Source organism: Myotis yumanensis, unplaced genomic scaffold, assembly GCF_028538775.1.
Source record: "Myotis yumanensis isolate MYYU_CA2020_CCGP unplaced genomic scaffold, mMyoYum1.0.hap1 SCAF_1, whole genome shotgun sequence".
NCBI lineage: Eukaryota > Metazoa > Chordata > Mammalia > Chiroptera > Vespertilionidae > Myotis > Myotis yumanensis.
The window spans coordinates 215120324-215144268 of NW_027223752.1; the positions used below are offsets into that span (position 1 = coordinate 215120324).

Genomic DNA, 23945 nt, shown 5'->3' on the forward strand with positions numbered 1-23945 from the left:
AGGACTCTACTTTTCTCATAACAGTGTAATTTCAGTGTAACTTTCAATTACTTACTGGATGTCGCTCTTTCTCTGAGGACTGCAAGCCTGAGGGCAATGAGGGGATCTCTCACGTTTACTGCCAGAGCCTGACACAGTCTGACACCTTACTCATGGCTGATGTTCAGTGAAAGAAAGAAAAATGGAAGAGCGGGAGGGAGGAAAGGAAAGAAAGGGAAGCGGGGGAGGGAAGGGGAGGAGAGGGGAGGGGAGGGGGAAGGAGAAGGGGAAGGGAAGGAAAGGGAAGGAAAGGAAAAGGAGAAAGCCTTATATTTACCAGAGAGGAAAGACTTTTCCTTTACCCTCTTATGTTCAATAGCTGGGGCCTGCAAATTGAATTGATATTAAAGCAGATTAGCAAGAGAAAACAGAGTGAATTACATACTTACTGCCTCCTCCAGAGTTCACTCCAGAAGGCTGTTAGAATTTGGAGCTTATATACCATCTTAATATGGGATGGGGATGGGCAAAGTAGCACTTTGGGGAGAACAAAGAACCGTTTTTAGAAAGGAGAAAGGGCATTTATGGACAAACAATTATTTTGGGGGAATGTAACTAGGGTTTTAGGAGAATGGATGGGAGCTAGGATAGTTTGGTGACAATCTATTTGAGTGTGGACTTCTCGTCTCCCAGGAGGGGGTTATGATGGCTGAGTTCTTTGGAGAGGCTCTGCTTTGGGGCAGATTAGAGATTTCAGAAACTCAAATGCTTTCAGTGCAGAGTTATTTCTGTGCCACAGTGGCTTATTCTAGACCCTTTCATTTTACTATTTAGGAATTTCTCAAAATTAGTGGGTGGCTTAAAATACATGAAATTGGACAGATTAACTGCATTGGGGAATTTTGCTATTTGAAAGGATGTTTACATGAATCCTTTAGCATGGAACCATGCTACAACAAAATAGTCTATAATTTATCTATTTTATAACTCTGGATTTAACTTATGGGAGTGTTTTTTTTTTTTTATGCTGAGTGCACTCTTGTTCAGTTTTAAGGATTGAAATCAAATATCTTTCTGTTTTCTTTGGTGACTGTTCTCATAAAGTGATTGGTTCATAAGAATATGCACTGAAGTTAAGGTAAAGTGTTAATGTGAATACGAAATGATTTCTTTTGCACTCTACCTTTTCAACCAATAATTTTGGGGAAATACTTTCACTCATTTTAATGTTAAAGCAAAATACCTGCTACCTGCTGTCAGATTAAGAACCAAAAGGTATCAAAGGAGCAGTTGTTGGATACTTTCTTTCCCGGCTCTTCCAACATTTTCTGGTATTAAATTGGGGGTGTTAACTCCTTAGGGCCTCCCAAGTACCATTACTAAAAAGAAGTCAGATCGCCTTTGATGCCCATATAAGGAAAGCACTTCTAGGAAAAATATTGCAGAATCCCTGAGCAGCTATGCTGTCTAGTAGCCTCGGGATGGGGAAATGCAGAGAGAATGAAAAGCAGCTGACTTCACTATTTCCCACAGCAAGTTTCTGCCATTTCTGCACGATGTAGAATTTATCCTTAGAGAGTCTCACTCCAGTTACTGCGTCCTTTATCTGAATGAGTAGAGAATTTCGTTTTTATACTTGCCAATAGTATAAAATGCCTCCTCAGCTTAAGAATCATTGAGGGAAGTTCTTGTGATAAAGGTTAACAAAGGAAACCAAAAAATAAGAGAAGGCAGGTTCGCAAGGCCACGGGTCTGTTTCTCTATATGCAGTTTGATTTTTGGATTGAAATTGTTCCTGCCTTCTAGAGTTTGCGTCACCTAAGGAAGAATTGTGCTGACAGCCCCCTTCCTCAATGTTGTGTTTTGCTGGAGCTTGTCAGTCAATAGAAATAGGCTGGACAATAAGAAGGCATTTCGTAGCCTTGCTGTAGGAATTATTTTCATAAAAGTTGGCTTGCGTGTTCACCCATGCTAAGAATGCCTAAAGTTGCAAGCCTGTGTGAGGAAAATTACTTGTCCTCTGAGACGTAAACTCTATAAATAAACGGCACAGTCAGAAGGGACTGGTGAGTTATGGAACCATAGAGGATTATTGGACTCACGGGGCAAATGTTTGTTTACTGTCTGCAAAAGAGGACGGTCTCCAGTGTTAGACAGGGACATCCTTCATTAGTGCTGGGCATAAGGGGGTGGCTTGCCTGGGACTGGGAGGCTTCCCGGGATGTAGGACTTTCATTGCTAAAACCAAGGAAGTCCCGGGAAAACCAGGGCAGTTTATGACCCTGGGTAGATGCCCTGCTCATTGCAGGATGTGGAGCATCCCTGGTCCTCACTCAACAGTGGTACCCCAGACACTCCCATATATTTCCAGATGCCCCCTAGAGGTAGAAACTGTCCCTGGCAAGTCTTGCCTAGGGTGTTAGAGCCCTTGGTTGGGGCAAAGGTTGGCAAGACCATGGCTGAAGTGAGGTGGGTGCAGAGGCTATCTTCCCTCTTTCAACAAACACCCAAATGCACAAAGGAAAGGAGAAGGGGGAGCGGTGGCGATGCTAATAAAAACTCCATTGCATGGGGGACGGGGCGGGGGGGGGGGGGGCGGGGGGATGAGGACATTGATTCTGTGTATAAACATTTAGTCAAGTTCTCATTCATGTGTGGGTCTTATTCACAAGTAATTGCCGGTTTTCACAGAATTTTTTAATTAATGTATATAGTCATGCAAGATGTCCACATGTAGAATATCTGGGTGGGTGGGAGGGATAATGGACCTCCATCCCACTCCCCACCCGTCTCCTTTGAAGCAGAGAATCAGTTCCCAGCGATGGTGCATCCTTCAGATGGGATGAGACAGGAGGAAGATGGGCGGCCTCTGACTTAGGAAGACTTAGGGTAATATCAGTGCCTGTGAGGGCAGGCTGTGTTGTGAAAAATCCCTAATTACAGGGCTGGTGTGTAGGACTAACGTATGTATGTATTATTATTATTATTATCTGTAAGGAATATAGATGCTAAGCTCAGTTTTATTGATTAGGAAAGCCCAGCCTGGTTCTGTTACTTAAGGGGATTTAAATAGATTATACTGGGTAGCCTTGGGTTGAAACACATACCCTTTACATTCCAAAATTGGTCAATGTATTCTTTATGTGACCTGATCGATCCTCATCTTCTCCCGGTAAACATAAGCTTGTTCACAGAGATACAGCTGGAAGTCATGTTGTCATGGCAACAGTTACAGGCTGGGAGGAAGGACTCTTTGAAATGGCCAGTGACTGGTTTTTAATCACTGATTTATAGCGATAGCAAAATTAAATAGCAATGTCGATCTTGTCGTTATATGTGATTTTGGTTCAGTGTTTTCGCTTCTATTATTGGCATGTAATTTGTGAACGTGCGTTATGAGACATAATTTTTACACTGATACACCCAACTCCATCTCATCTCTTTTCTACCTTGTTAATAATAATATTCACAAAACATATGGATTTTCTCGCTCAGAACTTTCGGTAGCATTTTGTTGCTCTCCAATGAATTCTGCACTCATGAATGCGGTTGGGAAGCCCTGTGAGAAGTGGCTTCCACCTCACGTTCAACCTTCTCTCAAGGGCATCGTCGAAGACCCCACACTTGTGCGATCCTTGACTCCAGACTTCATGAGCCGAGGGGGAGGGTGTCTCACTGAAAACTGTGACACGAAGTAGAAAATCAGCCTAAGTAATTTGTCTCTAAAGGGAGGTGGTAGGACAAGGAAGAATAGGTTAATTTTTAAAATGGGTGCTTGGGAAACGTTTCGTGGAGGAAGCAACCCTGAAAGGATGACCAAGTTTTGGTTTGGAGGAAGGTAGAGAAGGAGATTGCAGCCGAGGGAACAGCAGAAGCAAAGGCACATGGCTGCTAAAATGCACAGTATGTTGTGAGACCAGCGAGTGTTCATTTTGTCTGGATTGGACGGGGCGCAGGGAGGGAGATGTTGGAGGGAGTGGACACCATTGATGAGGGCATTGGCCGCACTGCCATGTGAAGGGAAGTCCATTTATTTTGTACGGGAAGAGGAGTGAGAAGTGGTTGAAACGGGTATTCTCTGGGAATTACTAGTTGGGGTATGATTAGAGAAGTGTCGTCATAATACTTAATTATGAACCATTTTCATATCCAGGTGAGGTTCTTGAGAGCTTGGCCTGACACACTGCTGTGGAGGTTGGAAAGCAAGGCATGCATATGAGGGCTGTACCGTTCTCGATTCAGTTCCTGAAACAGATGATTTTGTATATTGACCAACGTGCACTTACAAGCATGTGCTCTGGTGGGGGACTGCCTGCCAGTCCCCCAGCTCTAGCTCGGGGGGTGGGCACCCCAGCTCTAGCTCTGGGGCCATGAATCACTTCCTCTATGCATCATCTATAAAATGGGGGGAAGATAACACCAACCTTAAAAGGTTCTAGTAAGGAGAAAATGAATCAATAAGTGTAAAGTGCTTCGAACAGTGCTTGGCACATGATAAACTTCTCAATGAACATTCATGTTGATGCTGATGTTGATGAAATCTAGAAACATTGCTGAGTGTAGGGTACTTTTTTATAATGTTCTTAAGCAATCTCAAGAAAGTAAGTTATCTGACTCTATTCCTCACCAAACATCTTCGTCTGCCCCTCTCGGAACACTCACTTATAGTTAATTTGATGGACAGCTGTTGACCATCCATCATGTTCCAGGTATTGTACTCAGTGCTAGAGTTTGTGTCATAAAAGAACACAGTTGGTCCATACAAAAGAGTGTAGAAAAATAGTCCATATGTGGCAAAGGACCACATGAGAAAGAAGGCGAGAGAATGAGAGTGTGTGTGTGTTGCAGGGGGCAGGAGGGAAGGGTGAGGATTACTGAATACCATGTAATTTCTAAATTGTTAATGCTAACTAAGGTCATTTTGGTTTTAAAATCGTTTTTATTTTAAAAGCACCCCATGGATACTTAAATCATATTTGTGTGTCTATATTAATTATATCAGATTTTTCCCAACTAAATTTTATTATTTTAAATCTTAGCTTCAGAATGAGGTATAGTAGAAAATTTCTTTTCATTTTCATCTGGTTTCAAGGACTGGGCTTCAATTTCCGAAGAATGGCACTAATCCTAAGTAAGTTTTTAAATGAGAGAAATGGAAGGTCGTAAGTGCTTCAGAATTGTTGGCAATTCCTGACCTAAAATTTTAATATTTAATCCTGAACTGCTTTTATATCCTTCCAGTCAGGGGATCACATTATGTTTTTCACAACCTCCCACTTTGGGGCTCCAAATAAATTTTTCAAAAAGGATCCCTCTTTTACCCCTGGCTCATTGGAAGCCTCTAGACCAGTGCTGGCCATTAGAAACACAACGTGAGCCACATATGTAATATCAGTCGAACAGCCTCATTCAATAAGTAAAAATAAACAGGTGAAATTGATTTTAATCATGCATTTTATTTAACCCAATATACTATCTGCAATATCATTTTGACATATAATCCATATAAAATTATTAATAAAATATTTTCTGTTCTCTTTATTGTACTAAGTTTTCCAAATCCAGTGTGTGTGTCATGCTGACGACACATCACTATGTGGACTGGCCACATTTCACGTGCTCAGTAGCCCGTGTGACTAATGGCTACCATGGTAGAACTTAGGGCTTTTAAGAGCCGTGGCCAGTTCAGTAACCTAAACAATAGCTATTATCTTTGTTCAAAAATGTACTTGCGATGTGCACTGTTGTTTTTTGTGTGTGTACTTATTTAAAGGGTTTCCCCCCTGCACTGTGTTTTAAAGATCTACCCATAAGGCTGTGTGTACATCTAATGCACTGTTCTTCATTGCTGCCTGGTGTTCCATGGTGTGAATCCAGCGCACTTTCCCTTTCCTTCGTACAGTGATGGGTTCCCACAGTGCCTCCATTTCTCCCACACCCCCACAGGGAACACTGTGGCATATGTGCTCTAGCGGAACTGTGCAAGAAAGTGTGTGGAATATATACTTATTGTGGCTGGGTCATAGAGTATTTATATTTACCAGTTTTGGAAAAAAATTATTGACCTTATTTTTATTGATGGCTATACTTTTATATAATCTTGCTCAGTGAAAAACAAGCATTGCAATTGTTTGTTAAATCAGATTCTTTTGACTACTAGGGTGAATCCAGTTGGGGCTTATTTTTTTAGGAGTAGCTTAACGAAATCTCATAGACATGTTTCTCAAACAGGCCCAATGGCCATGAAAGAGGTCAAGCTTTCCCAGGGTGATCAGTTCGAATCTGGGCCAAGTACAAGTGTAGCCTTTCTTCACAATAAGAAAATGGCAATTCTCCCACTATCCAGAGAGCATACTATATTTTTTTTAAAAAAATGAATTTGTCATCAAAACAGAAAGTGGAAGAAAAAACTTATTACCTTTACGAAAATAATCCATGGAAAATTTACATTGAAAATACACTCTTGCTTTTAAAAGTAATTTATACTGTTTATTTCTCCAAAGGGAATTTTTTAGAAAAAAAAAAATCACAGCGTTTTCTTTCACTCAGCTCCTTTCCGCTCCTGGCTCCAAGGTTAGGTACTTCCCACTGTAATATTTTCTAAAGAAAAGGGTATGTGCTCTCAGTTCATTCATCAAAGCTCATCTGTGACATAAGACACACAGAGTTTGTTTCTCCAAGGAAGGAAGCACAAACAGCTGTCTAGGGTGAAGTTCTCCACACAGCCATCCACTGTGCCCACTGACACCCGCCTGTTCTGTCTGCAACAAGGCGGACTCTGACACAGCATCTGATTCATTGGCTTCCAAAGAATGTTCCTCTGTACTCACTTCTGAGATCTAAAGACCATTTGTGTGTGCTGAGAGAGTCTTCCCTCAAAGGCTTCGAGGGTATAGTAATTTCTTTCAGAGAGAAAGGAATGGGGAGAGTTGAGGAGGAAGATGCTTAGAAATAGCAGAATTCAAGAACAGATAGACCATCGTTTACAAATGGACACCACCTACCAATAGATCCAGAAAGAAGGAAATGGAGTTCACCGAGAACAAAAATGTTGCTTGAATCAGTTTTCACAAGTGAGAGGCTTAGATTGAGATGAGGAGGGGGAAAAAACCCAAAAACCTATTTCTGTAGCATAATAAATTTGGGATCCTTCCCAGACACCCTGCAGATAAGAGCATTTTTCTAGTAGGAAATTACAGCATATTGACTGGAATTCGAGGCCTAGAGGGTTAAAACAGTACCTTTGTGGGTGAATAAAAACTAGCAAACAATGATTCTAGTTCCATTTCTGATTCCGTAGCAAAGTAGAACTTGGCAGGCACGCTAATTAGTGATACATACCCACACCCCCATTTTCCCTTTTTCCTTCCTCCTTTCTCTTCATTGGTATTCTCTTTCCTATAGATTTCATCTGTGTGGGTATTACCTAGGTGGCCTCTATAGTTCCAGAGAATGAAATATGAAAAAGGGAACCACTCCCACATTGCACACCTACTGTGTATGAGACATGTTTGTGGTACTTTGGTTGATTAAATAAAACAAAGAACAAGCCTATTCTTTTCTTTAAGGAACTTAGATGTGTTTAATTTGTGATTAATAGTATCTCTACTTTTTATGAACATTTTGCTATTGGGGACCCACAATTTAGACACCAAATAGTTCCATATCCAATTATAACAGAAAGGGAGTCCTTCTGAACTTTAAGCGCTAATTTATTGTTTGAGATTTTGAGAATGACTGTTTTATTTACTTGTCCTTTTCTGGAATTTTGGCTGATTTATCTAATATTGTCTTATGCTGGATTCTATTTTAAGAAGCATCAGGAAAAAAAAGATACTTTCTACATGTGTATCCCTGGCAGATGGGATACCCCTGCCTCATTTCTGCCAGTGGCCCCAGCATCTTTGAAAATTTCAGGGCTCTGCATATCACTCTTCTAATGGTAGAAAGAAAAACCAAACTGTCGCACAGGTGTGCAGCAGCTAATCGGTTTTGTCGTTTTGTTTTTCCTGGAGAATCTTTGCTTTTCTCTTCTGACCTAGAATTGGAGGGGGTGGGGGAGGAGGCTGGTGTAGATCAAAGAACTAATAAATGTGAATCAAATGAATGGCTGGACATTGCATGTGGTTGGTTGAATCCTGATACTTCTTAAAGTTTGTGAACATTTAAGCCCAGCACTGAATTTGGTATTTTTGACGAGAGTTGGAGGTGAGGTTAGGATGCTTGGATTGGTGGGTGATGGAAAGTGAATGAATGGTAACTGATGATGTTATGTTCCAACAATATGCTGTTTTAGAAAAGAGTGTTGGAGAATTTGGGAGTCAGGAGCCTGGGTTTTTTTTTAAAAAAACTATGTGATTTAAGTGCCTAAGGTTTGAGATTGAATATGGGTTTGCAAAACTAATTTGTGAGAAGCTGTTTCTTTCTTAGGTACTAGGTCTGGAATTCCGTTTCCTGCCATTAGATGGATGAGTTAGGATCAACTCGAACTGCTAGTAATACAAGACTCTAAAACCACAGTGGTGGATTACAACAGAAATTGATTTTCCTTTCACATAGAAAGCCTAGCAGTAGCAGCCCACTCATATGCTGGCTCTGTTTCACAAATACCTCAGGAATCCAGATTGCTTGACCATACTGCTCCACCATCCCTAGGGAGTAGCCGGTGTCCTCGTGGTCCAAGGTGGCATGTGTATTCCAGACAGCAAGAAAAATGTTTTCCAGCTGTTTTATAAGGAAGGCTCTGAGAAACTGCCATACAGTTCTGTACTTAACATCCCAGTGGCTGGAATGTTACCTACATGGCTACACCTAGCTGCAAGGGAGTCTGGGAAATGTATTCTTACTCGGGGTGGCCATGTGTTCAATCAGAAGTCTTTATTGCTTTGGAAGAAGACACTGAATATTGATTAACACCTTGCATTGTCTGCTACAGGTACCTTATTTATGAAACCCAAATACCAGGCTTTTCATAGACTAAAGGAAAAGCACAGAATGGTTTGCCTAGTTAACTTTATTATTTTTAAAAAATTGTTTACATTTAATTACTGGTTGTTCATGTGATTACCATTTAGAACAAGATTTACGAAGTAAGACCATCGGGATGCAATGTGGAATTTCCGTATCCGTTACAGCCCTTGTACCACCAGTGCTGTTTCCCACATGCTGAGTTCCTCTTAGATTTTGTGCTTAGAAAAAGTTTCTTTCTTGATAAACTTCTTTTTTCAGACAACTAAAACTTTGTACATTTTTAGAGCAAGAAATTAAATTTCTTCTCAACTCCCTGTTCTCTTGCTATTTTATTAGTTGAAATATATATGTTTTATGGAAGTAGCTTCAAACTCTTTTTAAATTCAGGTAGAGAATAAATATCTCAGAGGAATAATAAAAAAACAGCTTTTACTGTCATTGCTTTAAATATTTTTAAAGTTAATTTCAGAAAAACATTCTTCTCTGAACTCCTCCACCCCATTCATAGTTTAAAATCCTATATTACATCAAATATTGCAACTTGTTCACTAAACACTCTGGCATACTGAAAATTCACTTCAGTTCTGCTGATTTTTTTAAGGGCATTTAACCTTTAAAAACACACTTAACAAAGAGAACAGTTCATGAACAAAAATACAAAAGTTTCTCCACAGTCAATGTTCACCAGTTTCCTAGCCTTGATCAAGTTATTGAACGTTGTTGAAATCTGTTTCTTCACCTGTGAAATGGGAATGTTATCTCCTCTATCTGTGTCATAAGATTTTGTGGGATCCCATGCAATTGGATTGGTTATAGCATTTGGAAAGTCCTGTGGGGCCCAGCAGTGCATGCTCTTGTTCTTATATTAGAAACAAAATATATGCATTTTAACCTATGGGAGCAGAGTTCTGTATACTCCCACATATAGATTTTGATTCTAGGAAAGAATTCACCCACTTCAGCTTGCTTTTTTAATGTGCTGAGGAAAGGCCAAATTGCCATTTGTCATTGAACACTGTCTGTTTCCTAGATTCTCAATAATCACCTTTTGTTCTAATATTTAATGTCGCTGGGAAGTCAAGTCCTGGCACACCACCATTTAAAATAATAATGACCTTGAACTTGGTCCAGGCAATCCTGGAAAAGCTTCCACCTTGTCATCATTGCAGCCTGAGGAGGAATACAGCTCTAACAGAAAAGTGTATTGAAGACCCTGAAAAAATAATGGAAAAGAAAATTGGCTCTATTTAATATACTTTTAAACCAGTCCACCTTGAAAGAGTATGGTGCCAGCAGTGATTCTATCTGTCTAACGGTATGAAAGCCAAAGAAAGATTTCTGCTTATGATGGTGGTGTTTTGTCTTCTCTGTTCTAACTGCTCACTGTGACATGATAATCAAATGGGGAAGTTGTGTGGTTGGGTTGACCGAGGGTATGGCAGCTGGACACATTCTCTGAATGATGTTGTGCAGTTACCCTTTGCTCAATTTTCTTTTTTTAAAAAAATATATTTTTATTTATTTCAGAGAGGAAGGAAGTAGGAGAGGTAGAAACATCAAGGATGGGAGAGAATCATTGATCAGCTGCCTCCTGCATGCCCCCGACTAGGGATCGAGCCCACAACCCTGACTGGGAATCAAACCATGATCTCCTAGTTCACAGGTTGAGGCTCAACCCCTGAGCCATGTCAGCCACTGAGCCACGTCGGCCGGTCACTTTTGCTCAGTCTTCATAGTTAGATCTTCCTAGAACACTGTATTTAGGATTAAATTCCCAAACTTAAGAGCAAAGAATATTAGGCCTGATTTGTTGATCTTTCTGCCAAGCCTGATTAGTCCCATCTGGTATTGAACAAGATATGTGGCTGCCATTCAATAGGTATGTGGTATAGTCAGACAACTGGAGGTAAAATTAATAAACCTGCTTAGCAATTTTACATAAATATATTGTGATCTTTACTTTTTAAATATTGATGATTTCAAGAGCATCCCCATCTGCACCCGTTCTCCATTCATTATTATGGACTAGAGGCCCGGTGCATGAAAATTCATGCACTGGAGGGGGGTCCCTCAGCCCGGCCTGCCCCCTCTCACAGTCCAGGAGCCCTCAGGGGCGGGAGGTGACCCAACGATAAGGGGAAGGTGACGCCCCATCACACCTTTGCTGCTGCCACTGCCAGCAGCGCAAGCCTCGGCCGGCCCTGGTTACCTGAGCCTCGGGCGGCCCTGGGCGGCTGGGGGGCTGAGGGGACTGGGAGACTCTGGAGGCAGGTGCACGGCGGGGCTGAGGAGACTGGGCGCCGCCATCTTGTGGCTGTGGGCACCACCATCTTTGAGGGCATGGCATTCAATTAGCATATTCCCTCCTTATTGGCTGTTGGTGCTGCCATCTTTGAGGGCGGGGAAGTCAATTAGCATATTCCCTCTTTATTGGCTGTGGGTGCCGCCAGCTCTGTGACAGCGTGAGGGTCAATTAGCATATTCCCTCTTTATTAGGTAGGATTAGATTTTTGGATTTCAAACATTTGTTGGTTTCACTACAAATTTTTCCCAGCACTTCTTAGAAAAACAAAAGTGAGGTTATTGAAATGGTCTGTAGCTTTCTTAAAATAAAATATAAATCACCACTCGTGTTTTATGTTTTTCTTTTTAATTTTTTTTTTTTGAGGGGGAGGCCCTTAAGCCTGTGGCTTCTCAGCAGTGGCTGTAAATTAGGCTATTTTGTGCCTTGGTGCGTCCTCTACAAGGAAATAGTGTTCTCAGATATTTCATATCATCATAAGATTTTAATGTCTTCTTTTATAACTTGTAGGGAAATGAATGTTTTATTAGGTATTTAGGTGTTTAGAATAAGACCTTCTGACGATATTACAATACCTATAGCCAGGCCATATGATTCACCTCACCTCAATTATATGTATGTAGAGGGATGGATCGATGGATATTTACCAATACCAATTTTCCCTCTGAATAATTTTCAGCTGCTTATATCCTGTGCCATTTAGTTTTTAAGTGTGTCTTTGCAGAGTCCCCCTGACTCCTGTGTCGTGTTACCATTTTGGATAACAATCTGTGAACAGAGGCACATTTTCCTTTTCATCTTCCACCAACATCGGCTCGGATCCTATTTACATACCTTCTCGGGGCTGTGAGCTAGAGCAGAAGCGGTCTCAGAGGAAGGATGTCTTAAATAATACAGCACACCCAACAAGCTATTTTGTTTGGACTTCATTTCAGCTGCTTTAATGGCTCCACTGCATGACATAAAGCAGCCCCCTGCTGATTAAAGAGGTGCCACATACTCCAGCATGTGTTCTGCATCCACAGGGCAGTGCCAGGGTTATCGTCTGCTTTTCTTGGTCTGAATAAAAACGGCCTTTTTAGTAGAAACGCCTTTGGCAAACTCTGAGACGTCTTCGCTTTTAAAAGGAATTGCACAGTCGTTGATACCATTTCAAAAGCGTTGTGTCCCCACAGCCGCGTTTGAATGAAGCCATTCGTAGTAATAATAACTCGGATTTACTGAGTGAGTCCCGTGTGCCTGACTCTGTGCGGGGCGCTTGGTTCTGCATCAGTCCCCTGCGGGCGGAGTTGTCAGCAGTTCTGTGATGCTCGGAGCAGCCAGGCCATTAGACATTAGGCCGTTTGTCTGAGGTCGCACAGCGAGCCAGTGTTGGGGCTCGGCTTCAAGGCTGTCGGCTGGCTCCAGAGCTCCTGTCTGCGATAGTAAAATGGCCCTGAAGCTTAAAATGTAATAGGGTGAGCTCAGCAAAGACTGTGTCTCCAGTGAGTTTAAATGAAGAAATTTTGTGCGGACCGTATGCCAAAATACTTGATAAAAAGATACAAAGTATGTAGTGTTGCCAGGCCCAAATGCAAGGCCCATTTAAATAATGAGTCCTTAGAATATTTACTCCCAAATCTTTAACAGAAAAATCCTCCGCTATAAATAGCTCCCTATTTGAAGGACTCTCAGATACCTTAATTTTTTTTTTAAAGAAGAAGATGGGGAAAGGTGTTATGAAATTAACACTCCCAAAACTGTTAGGAGTTGTATTGTAGCTGTTAAAAGAATGCTACCCCGGGAAAGCTCGGTTGAGTACAGCGTGTGTTTTTCCTAAGGCTGGGATAGACATTTCAGGGGCTCAGTGATGCCTTGCAAATACATCTCAGGAAGTACATGAGGCCCTGAAACTGTTTTTGGCAGCTGGTGGGGCAGGATTCTAAACACTTTGGGGCTCATGCTCTTGTTCCCGTCGTCCTTGGGTTTGCCAGTCTCTGGCTGGGGACAGTTTTGCATCAATTCTAGGCAGTCTCTGTGTGCTGCTCGGAACCCTCAGCAAATACATAATTAACGATCTAGACCTCGAGTCTGGGCTCTGTGCTGCTGTCTTCAAAGGTTGGTAATGAAGCTGGAGGAAATAAAAGTCTTGTTTGCTGTATTCTGAAGTTCTGAGTCCAGTAAAAATAAAGGAACTAAAAAGAGGGAGGGATGGAGAGAGGGAGGGGAGAGTAGAGAGGGAGGGAAGGAGGGAAAAGGGGGGGAGAAAGAGAGAAGAGAGAGGCAAAGGAAGCAGACCACCAGATGATCAGAAAGTGAGTTTTAAAGCCAAATTCAAATGGCTTGGATTAGAGTATCTGGATCCCTCGGGAATAACATTGCTTAAAAGAGTAGCAGCAGCTGCAACTAAGACTTTGGAAGAGACAGTCTCTTCTTCTCTAAGAATGGGAGCGTTGTGCAAATGACCCTTCTGATTTTGAAGACACAGATCACACAAGACCTTCCAGAGTTTTCCTTTGCACAGAGAGTGAATTCTTAGCCCTGGTGGCCTTAAAGATGACTTCTCCATTATAACGACACGACAAGCTCTTTCCTGCCACATGGTCTTTGCACTGGCTGTTCCCTCTGCTGGGAATGCTGTTCTCTTGCCTCTTCCCCAGGCTCACCCCTCTAGTTTATTCCTCAGAGACCTTCCCCCACCATCCTGTCCAAATAGGCCACCCCGTCCCCAGGCACAATTGATCACATTTCCTAACTTGCCTTTTACTCATTACCATGTTCACAGCTTCTAGAACAGTGCTTGGAGTTTATAGGAGGCCCTCAATACGAAAGAATGAATGAATGAAAAGTGGGTGGATGAATGAATGATTGAATATATATTCACATGCTTTCCTTTATGGAGCCAGTAGTTAGGTGGAGTTTGCTGGAAAGGGATGATTACCTTTTCTGTTTTTCCAGGCCAGTGGTTCTTGAAAGTGTGGTTCTGAAACCAGTAGCATGAAATCCGCAGCACCAGGGAGCTGTTAGAACTGCGAATCCTCAGACCCACTGAGTCAGAAAGGCTGGGGTGGCACCCAGTGACCTCCGCTCTAGCAGGTTCTCCGGGTGACTCTGCTGCTTGAGAACCATATCCCGAGGTCCCTGACGCCTGACCTGTGCCTATCTGATAAACCTCTGTATCTCCAGGCCTAAAGCGACGCCTGGCACAGAGCAGATAGGAAATGGTTGCTGAATGAATCACTCCATCTCCTCTTCCTCCCCACCCCTCCCCATGCCCTGCACACCAAAGGCACTGGGTACACATGGTGAGGAAGGGAGAGGCTGCCATCTGAGGACCCGAGGGAAAGGTCTGCAGACCTGCCAAGTCCAGAATCCCGGCTCACCCATTCCTCCTGCCTTGGCCTCCAGGAGGCGAGGAATTTTCCAGCTGCTGCTGGTAGATGCTAATTTGTTTTCATTTGACCCTTGGATTCCTGCAAGTGAGCCCAGCAGAGAGGATGATTAGAAGCTGGTTTGCCTCACACACAGGCCCCGATGGGGAGGCGGGAGGGGAGCAGGTCCCTGCAAAGACAGGGGTGGAGCCAGGCCAGTGGCACAGGCGCCAGAGGTGGCTGCAGGGGTCAGGTCTTGCCGCTCACAGATGGGCTCCTTGTTCCCACGCCAAGCAAGGCTTTAGGCCCAAGAGGCTCCCAGCAGGAGAGGGGCTTTCTGGGGCTCTCAGCCTTGCTATTTTTACACGCTGACTTCCAGGCCCTGCTTCCTGTTCCCTCAGGAAGGAACAAAACTGCGAACAATGAAGGACCACAGAGCCACATTGAAAGGGCACCTCCCGAGCTCCGCTCCTCATCCCTCGTCCACCTGTCAGCCCGTGACTTCGCCTGTAGCGATACAGTGATGACAGGAGACCATTAAGCAGCTTATGGGCAAGATCCTCGGGACAGATAGGAGGGGAAGTAGCGGAGCTCCCAGCCTGTGCAGCTGCCTGAGGGGGAGTGTGATCCCAAGGCCTCTGATGGGTGAGCCCAGATGTGTGGGCAGCTGGAGCGGCTGCCCGATTCACTGGAGGCAGATTAGGGAGGGAGGCCCCAAAAGGAAGAGCCTGGGGGAAGCCTGCATTGGAAGTGCCCTCATCGGACTTGAGTGGTTCAGGGGCCAGCCTCCTGGAGTGAATCTTGGTGCCATCACTTACCAGCTTTGTGACCTTGGTCAGGTCAGCTGACTGGGCTCATGGCCTCAGCATTGCAGCCATTGTGATATTTTTCTGTTGTTTCTGCCCCTATTTATTCATTCACCTTCTCATGGCCCCCCAGCTGTCCATACTGATTTTTCTCGGGTCTTTGAAAAAGTGAAATCCAGCTACCATTTCCTTTCCATGGCATCAGCTCCTTGCTTTTTCTTCAGCAAAACCTACCCAATTTTCTGGGAATCAAAAGGAGTTGGAACTTTCTCCTCTGATAAGTTGGTATTTGCAGACTTTCCTGTTTTGCTGCAGCCCGCGTGCCCTCCTGCATGCCCTCTCCACTGTGGTGTCCATCTGAGGGCAGCCACTTAAGCTGCTCTGCAATATTTTGAACAACCTTATGACAGAAGCAGTTTCTTGGTGGTTAGATGGCTTGGCCCCGATGTTCTCTTGCCTTGGCTATGGTGTCTAGCTTTATTTTAAGCAATAAAATTCTTTAAAACAACTGACCCCTGTTTTCAAGGAAAATGATACATACAAAATCAATATGTAAAACTGAGAGCCCTCATTAGAGAAAAATGGTGCGGTTGTGTTTGAAAGGCTCTGGAAGGACCTGGAATTCCACCTCCCTGCACCACTTTCTTCCTCCCAATTTGATAACAACTGAAAACTACTGGTCCATTAAATAAGGTCCAAGGTACTTATTTAAATATTTGCATCATTTTATGTAGGAAAAGAACTACAAAACAAATTGGGGCTGTGACGATGAAACACAATGAAGTATAATAGGGCCGTGGTGCCCCAGAAGACATGTTTTGTGTTTTTCCTTGTTGAATATATCGATAAAAAAAAACAAAACAAAACAAAAAACCAGCCAGTGTGGCTCAGTGGTTGAGCGTTGACTTATGAACCAGGAGGTCACGGTTCGATTCCCGGTCAGGGCACATGTCTGGGTTTGGGGCTCGATCCCCAGTGTGGGTTGTACAGGAAGCAGCCTATCAATGATTCTCTCTCATCATTGATGTTTCTGTCTCTCCCTCTCCTTTACCCTCTGAAATCAATAAAAATATATTAAAAAAGAAAGAAACAAACAAAATCTCAGTTCAAAGTCTCTTGACTTCCAGCCCAGAATTCTCAGCTCAAAGTCTGTTGACTTCCAGCCCAGAATTCTTCCCAAAATTTCCTTTTGCATTTCTTTTTATACATAAGAATATTCGCGTGCACCATCCAGGGAAGGAGACATCGCTCTAACCAGAAATTAGCATCCCTGTGGGTTGGGAAGTTGCTCCCTTTGGTGAACTTGCACAGAACTCATTTCCTCAGAATCCCTCTTTTGCTAAGTGCCAAGTTCCAAATCCCCATTACTCAAGGACTTCATTCATTCATTTCTCCCTTCTTCTTTATTCCTTCTGCTTCCCATCCATTCATTTATGTATCCATCCGTTTATCCATTCACCATCCATCCAACTCAATGTTAGTGAATACCTGCTGTGTTAGTTCTTGGGAATATGATGGTGAACAAGACCAGCATGAGGTCTACTTGCCCTCATAGGGCTTACAGCCTCTTACAGCCAGTGTGGGATGATGTGGAAGGGATTCCATAAGTGGTTCTGGAACTGTTAACAATACTGTAGATGTGCCCACCTTACTTCCTCGATCATCATCATTTCACCATCAATTTTTACCAACAGAATCACTCCCCCCCCTCCCCCCCCGCTTTCTTTATTCCAGTGGAATCTCAGCAGAAACTCAGAATATAAAACAAATATAAGTGGGTCTGGTTAAAGACAGAACAGCCCACTTAGTTCCTGCCCTGCAACCCACAATTTCTTTCATTTTGCCCTTGAGGTATCTCCTCACACAGCCAAACCTGAAGACCATTGACCTTGGTCTCTGTCTTTAGTCTGACATCTATCTATTTAAAAGGCTAATATGCAAAGTGTCCCCTCAGGAGTTCAACTGGGAGACCGGGGGTTCGATCACTCACTATGACATGCTTTGGCCACCAGGGGGTGGCGTGGAACAAAGGAAGGCCCTGGCCATCAGCCGGCAGCCAGGAAAGGAAGTCCCCGGCAGGCAGCCAGAAGGCCCCAATCAGCCCTGATCACTAGCAAGGCCTAGGGACCCTACTCATGCACAAATTTTGTGCACTGGGCCTCTAGTAATTTCATATTGTGCTAGTGCTCTGTCTGTAGCTATTCTCCAGCTATGCTAATGCCCCAGCTGTAGAGGAAGCTAGGATAAATGTGTAAACGCAGACCAACAGACCTCAGAAACCCCAGAAGTGGTAACGGGTAGCCTCTTTATGTCCTTTCAGTTTTAGCCCCAGAGCTTGTCTTGGAGCCACTGGAATGGGACAGGGGAACACCCTTGATCGTTTTTTTCCGCGGTCTCCAGACCCATGTATTTACCTGTCCTGTCTCAGTTGAGATGCTGAAAACAATGTAACTGCAGATACAACCTCCTAAAACCAACACAGGACAAAGGAGTTTATGCACATGTTTGTTTGGACTTTGGGTAACTTGAAATTATTTAATCATGCTTAATTTCCTGCAGGGGGAGGGGAAGTTCCATCATAATTTGAGACAAGTGGCAGTTTTGCCTCTGGCAGATTTAAATGAGAAAGTGAATGCTGGGATCCAAACAGCCTCATGAATGTACATCTGTGCCCATAGTCTTAATCAGCCTCTTTGTTTCGCTTCTTTCTTTCCTGTGGTGGTTGTAGCAGCCTCGGCGCCGCCTGCCCACGTGATGCAGTGACATTTGCACAGAGCAAGGCCCACAGGCTTTCTCATTTGCATTGCACTCCAGCCTTTTCTGAATGGCCACCGAGAAAAGGACCTGATCCTTAGAATAAAGTGATCCCCAGATTCAGAGCTCAACTTTCTTAAGTTTTTCTACCTGCCTGCAGTGATGGGCTGCCTGTGATTCCTCCATTGTGCCTCTGCCTCTGTGAATTTCTTATTCTGTTCCTCTTCCCTCTCCTGTCTTCTCTAGCACTTTAATCCATTTCAGATTCAACTTAAAAAAAAAAAAAAAGTCAAGAATGAGATTTTCAAAAAGCAAATAGCTATTTAGTAAACTTATAAAATATTCACATAGGCAGGGAATGGCTGATTTATTTTATTTACCACCTCCCCTACAGTGTTTAAAAATAATTTCTTGAATTTGAACGCGTTTGGACTTTGCACATGCTTGCCAGTTTGCCACAGTCCCCACCATTCTGTCGTATTTCACACCCATGTGACTTTATATATGTATATTACTGGCCTGGTTTTATAGTCAGCCTGGTCCCTTCCTGAATACTAAAGCTTTCCCAGGCCATCTTCCTTGAAAGTCTTCTTTATGCAATTTAGAGTTCTAGAGTTTTATAAAAAGCATTGCTACTGTGCATATATTTATATCAAATGGGAGGAGTTATTAAAAGGTAGAAATACAGTATTCATTTATAGAAAGTGGTTAAAAGAAAATAAAAGTTGTACTCATTGCTGGGAATGTTATAGGATATCAGGCAATAAATCTTACTAATAATTTATAAATGGATTCAATAGATTTTGTGCATAACTTGTGCATTTCACTTAGGTCATTAAGTCTGGATAATGGAGCAGGGTAAGCCTGAAACATCGCGGGAGGCACAAATGACAAAACTGAAGCTGTCCTGCTTTGGGTGCATCATGAGAAGGCAGGGCTCTTTAGAAAAGACAATCATGCTGGAAGAATAGAAGGCAGCAGGAAAAGAGGAAGTCCAAATATGGAGTGACTTCATGAAAGAAGTCACAGGTCTGTATCTACAGGAGCTGAGCAGAGCTGTTGAGGACAGGACACTGTGGACATCACTCAGTCACAGGGCCGCCAGGAGTCAGAGCTGACTAAATGGCACCTAAGAACAAATAGAGCCTTGATTTGATCATAGGATTCTTGGAGGTGTTGGATAACTTGATAGTGAGTGGATCCTTTATATAAATACTAGAGGCTCAGTGCATGAAATTCATGCATGGGTGCGGTCCCTAGGCCTGGCCGGCATTCGAAGCACAAGCATCTGGAATGGAAGGGCAGGTCCCAGCTGACCTCTGGGCCCCCCACGTGTCCCCCTCTGCCTGAGTCATGGCACCCGAGTCCCCATGCAGAGATGCAGTGAGCGCGGCCAGATGCCATGGGCTGGGGCTCAGCGTGGGCTTCTGGGCCACCCAGCAGTGCCACACAGAAGCCAGATGGGCAGTGTGCTCTCTCCCAGCCGGCCTCGCAGACCGGCTCCTGCATGAACCCATGGGGAGCCCAACCGGCCCCTGCGGTCCCAGTGGCTGCGGCCCGGCTCACTCAGAAGAGGCCGCATGGGTGCAGGGCGGCCTCCTTGCAAGCACCTGGCACCTACGTGCGGGGACTTCCTTGGCTCGCGAGCCCTGATTTCCTAGGGGAGGGTAGCAGGAGGAGTGAGAGCGAGCTTGGTGGACACCCCGCATTCTCAGTGCACTTCCATTGCAGCCCATGCCCAGGCAATGTGGGAGGTTGGCCATCGCCACCCACCCCCTGTTCCCCATCCCAGCCCAGGGTCTGGCCCTGATCGGGCAAGCAGGGCCTGCCAGCCACTGGTTGCCATCTACAGGGCGATTGGTGGGGCGATCGGGCCCCCCGCTCACACCTGTGCTGCCTGCTCACCTGCTCCACCATCCTGCTGTGGTCCCGCTCTTGTCAGGGCCCATCGGGGCCAGCGGCACCTCCACTGCTGCCCGCTGCCAGCACCGTGTCACTGACACCCGCCATGTTCCACACCGCCCCCTGGTGGTCAGCAGATGTCATAGTGAGCAGTCGAACTCCTGGTTGAACAATTTGCATATTAGGCTTTTATTATATAGGACTAGTGGCCGGGTGCATGAATTCGTGCACATTAAAAGGAAATTAATTAGAAGAAATATTTTAATATCATTATTCGCCCTTTTGCTATAATAGAAGTGTCAACCAAATTCACGATCAACAATGACAGATGGAAACACACATGTGCTATTGGCACCAGCAAGAGCTTTATATGTATAGCACATGCTCGAGTCAACTTAGCCTTTTATAGATATAGAATAAACTTGCTTAATTAGACCTACTTTCTGATGTAGCTAAACTTTTTCCAGCCCAGTGAAGCATCCCAACTTCTCTTTCAGGTAATTGTCAGCAACACAGCAGTAAATATCAGCATGAAGCGGATTATTATTGTAGATCACGCAGGGAGAACAAAGGGTAAAATGTTTAACTGCAGCAGTGTTTGACTATATTCTGCGCAGTGAGAAAACCTGAAGTCATTTTCAAGGTTCACCATTTCTTCTTTTCAGTCAAGTCAAGTTTCTAAGTTTTCTAAGTCTCCATTTTCCAGCTAATGGAAAGAAAATAGGATTCCCCCGAGTCTCCTATCTACCTACTCCAGGACTTCTGTGAGGATCAAATGAGATGAGGCATGGGAAAACGCTTCACAGACATTTGGTTAAAGTGTAAATGTTTCCACCTGGCTATAAAGCAAGTAGTGTTCCTGAGCTGAAGAAATGGCAAGAAGGCTATTCGCTAGGGAGAGGAAGTCTGGCGTTGCCGCAGGACGTCATTAGCTGGACAGACACTTAGCGTATTAGCCTTTTACATATATACTAGTAGATTCTCAAACATCATCCTTCCTTTCCAGTTCTTCCCTTGTTTTATTCCATATCACCCTTTTACCATGCTCTGTATCTGTTGGATGGCTGTGGTTCTTCTGTTTTGGGCTCTGGACATGTCTGTCTATGGAATTCTCCTGACTGTTGGTACTAAACTTGGAAGACTGTAATTTGTTTCCTCTTTTAACAAAGCCCTCTCTTTTTTTTCCATTTCCCAGCAGATGTATGGAGTGATCACTCATTTCAGACCGACCCGGATTTGCCTCCTGGCTGGAAAAGAGTCAATGACATCGCTGGGACCTATTACTGGCACATACCAACAGGAACGACACAGTGGGAGCGCCCTGTCTCCATCCCAGCGGACCTTCAGGGATCTAGGAAAGGCTCGCTTAGTTCTGTAACGCCATCTCCCACCCCAGAGAACGAGGTAAAATGGAGTCTCTTTGTAACGACTTAGTAGAGTGGATGTAACTGGTGATTTCTCTTTATACTCATTGCTTCTGCCCCAACAGGTCATCGAGGTAAGCTTTTTGATTATCGTGCATGTTGCATTTGAAACCTCAGTAATGCTACCTCTTAGTAAATAGTGTTAATACCATCTTTCAGGGATGTTTTCATTTTTTAATGGCTTTTGATCTCTTGAAACACTGTTTTAGGTACACAAAGTAAGAGAGGCTGATTAATGAGAAGTGGTTAAGATTCCCCAGGGCTCCCAGAGGCAAGATTTTACTCTGTAGGTGCCATTGCGTGGTGCTGACTCCATAAAATATTTACACACAGAAGAACATCTCTTGGCCAGACGTCTTATAATTACTGCATATCTTATTATCCTTGGGTTCATTGGATTGCATGGAGAGGATGTCAGTAAGAATAACCCTTGAGAGCCCTTAAATGCTTAATTTCTATTTTAAAAACAGGATGTTTATTTAGCCAAAGTGACCTGATTTTAGAAATAATGAGCAGCATAAATTTTTGCTATCCCTGAGGAAGAAATCTGAATGTTTAAACAAAGAATTGAGACATTAAAAAAATTCCATTGTGGTATTTATTAATATAAAGAGTATTTATTCACTGTGAATCCTGATAATGGAATAGTCAAGAGAATTACATTTGGAAAAGGTCACAATTAAATAATGGCCTTTTCTTTCTTTTTTTTTTAAGAAAAGTGGTTTGATCACTGACACCGAGGCATTTTTGCTTTTCTCTGACCACAATCTTGTTTTTTAAATAACCCATTTTCGTTTACTTCTGGGACATGGATGACATTTGAACTGCATCTCTTACCTGCAAAGCTCCTCCATATATTTGCAGCTATTATCACCCTTCCTGTGGGAAACAAGAAAGAAATCTTGTTTTCTACGTCTTTGATTATTTACTTGCTCTTCTCTGGGAGGCAGTAAAACCTACCTTCCCACCACATCCTGCTGTTACCGAGCCACGTAGGATTTTGTTGTTTATCACTGGGCGATTTTGATAACATTTCACTGAAGCTTCATATTTCTGCTCCCTGAGCAAATTCCACTCAGTCAATTATTCATCTTGTGTTAGGTGCACTGGGGGGTAAAGATGAACGAACACAGCCCTGATGCTCAAAGAGCTTGGCATGGAGTCTTCCTATCCCAGAAATGCTTCTTGGCATTTCTCCCTGGACCACGGAGTGGCCTTCGAGAATCTGAGCCAGTTCTCACTGAGGCACAGATATCCTCTCTCTCCCTTACCCACACACCTTTGCTCTTGGCACCTCTGTAAGAGTCTTTCTCCATTCCAAGGCTTCGTTCCCCTATTGCAACCCTTCAACCATCCTCACCAATGAGAAGTGCCCGATAGCCAGACAATGCCAGGGTGGGAAGGGGCCTTTTGACACCAGTATCCATACATCGGACACAGGGAAACTGAGGCACAGAGAGGTCAGTGACCAGCAGCAATACTGGGTGTAGAACTTGGACTTCCTAAATCCTCCTGAATTGCAGGCCCAAGTGCTTCTCACTCCTCTCCCTTGGCTTCGGGGGTTCAGCCTGCTCTGCTTTCGCATGGATCCAGAGGGGAGGAGATTAGAGTATCTTTGAGTTCCCATTTGTGTTCAGTAACTCCCTTGTCCTCTGTATGTAGGAGAAATGAAATCCTTCTAAAGCTCGCCTCCTGGGGCCAGGATGTGGGTGTGGTGGTGTCCAGGAGGGCACCCACAGTTTCTGTGGTCTCGGATTCTTATTTCTTCAGTGACTATAGTAGACTTTCATTCCTTGTTTTGGGAAGAATGCAGCACAGGTGGGCAGCTGGCCCTGGGGGCCAGTGTCAGGTAGCAAGTCCACCTCTCACCCCTGAGCCTTTTTTTGATGCCCTCTTTTGCCTCTTGTTCCCCTTCTCCATGCCTGCTTCCTTCTTCCCATCTGCGGGTTGGGAGTCCCTTCCCCTGGCCCTCCCTCCTCCCTCTGAGAGTACAGGGTTTCCCTCACACCCTCATGGCTCAGCCTCTGCTGCTATTTATGACTTCTTGTGGCTTTCAGGATATTTCAGGATGTCATTTCATTTGTTCCTTCAAGACTCTGCGTGTGGCAGGGAAGACCGCCATCACATTCCCTATTAAAGAAAAGAGGTAGCTGAGGCTCACTTACCTGAGTAAGCAGGCAGCTGGTGTTGGGGTGGGCATTCATCCAGTCCTCTGGCCCCAGGGCCTGTGCTCTGCCCAGGACTGAGTAAATTTGCCCCTGGCTGTTGCTTCCATTCCTCTCTTCTGTTGCTAACCACGCCCTTGTTTTTGACAAAGTCTCATGCTTCCAAGGAACTTTGCTAATTAAGGATGTGTAGTTTTTGAAGTTTCAGAGGGAGGGTGACTCCTGTCCAGCGTTTTCATAGGCCAATGGGATAGGTGTTCTTCAGACCAACCTTTCCATAGTTTGCTCCATGC

General features: G+C 43.9%; 1 protein-coding gene across 8 annotated transcripts in view; it reads left to right on the plus strand.

The window, feature by feature from the left end:
• Positions 1 to 23945, plus strand: part of APBB2 (amyloid beta precursor protein binding family B member 2) — a 327791-nt gene that overhangs the window by 210367 nt on the left and 93479 nt on the right. For 5 of the 8 annotated variants that reach the window (XM_070397666.1, XM_070397646.1, XM_070397684.1 and 2 more), the window contains one exon: positions 21259 to 21467. In XM_070397666.1, coding sequence (XP_070253767.1) covers positions 21259 to 21467 — 209 coding nt within the window. The remainder of the gene's footprint in view (positions 1 to 21258; positions 21468 to 23945) is intronic. The other 3 variants (XM_070397692.1, XM_070397699.1, XM_070397660.1) reach the window with 1 other exon arrangement.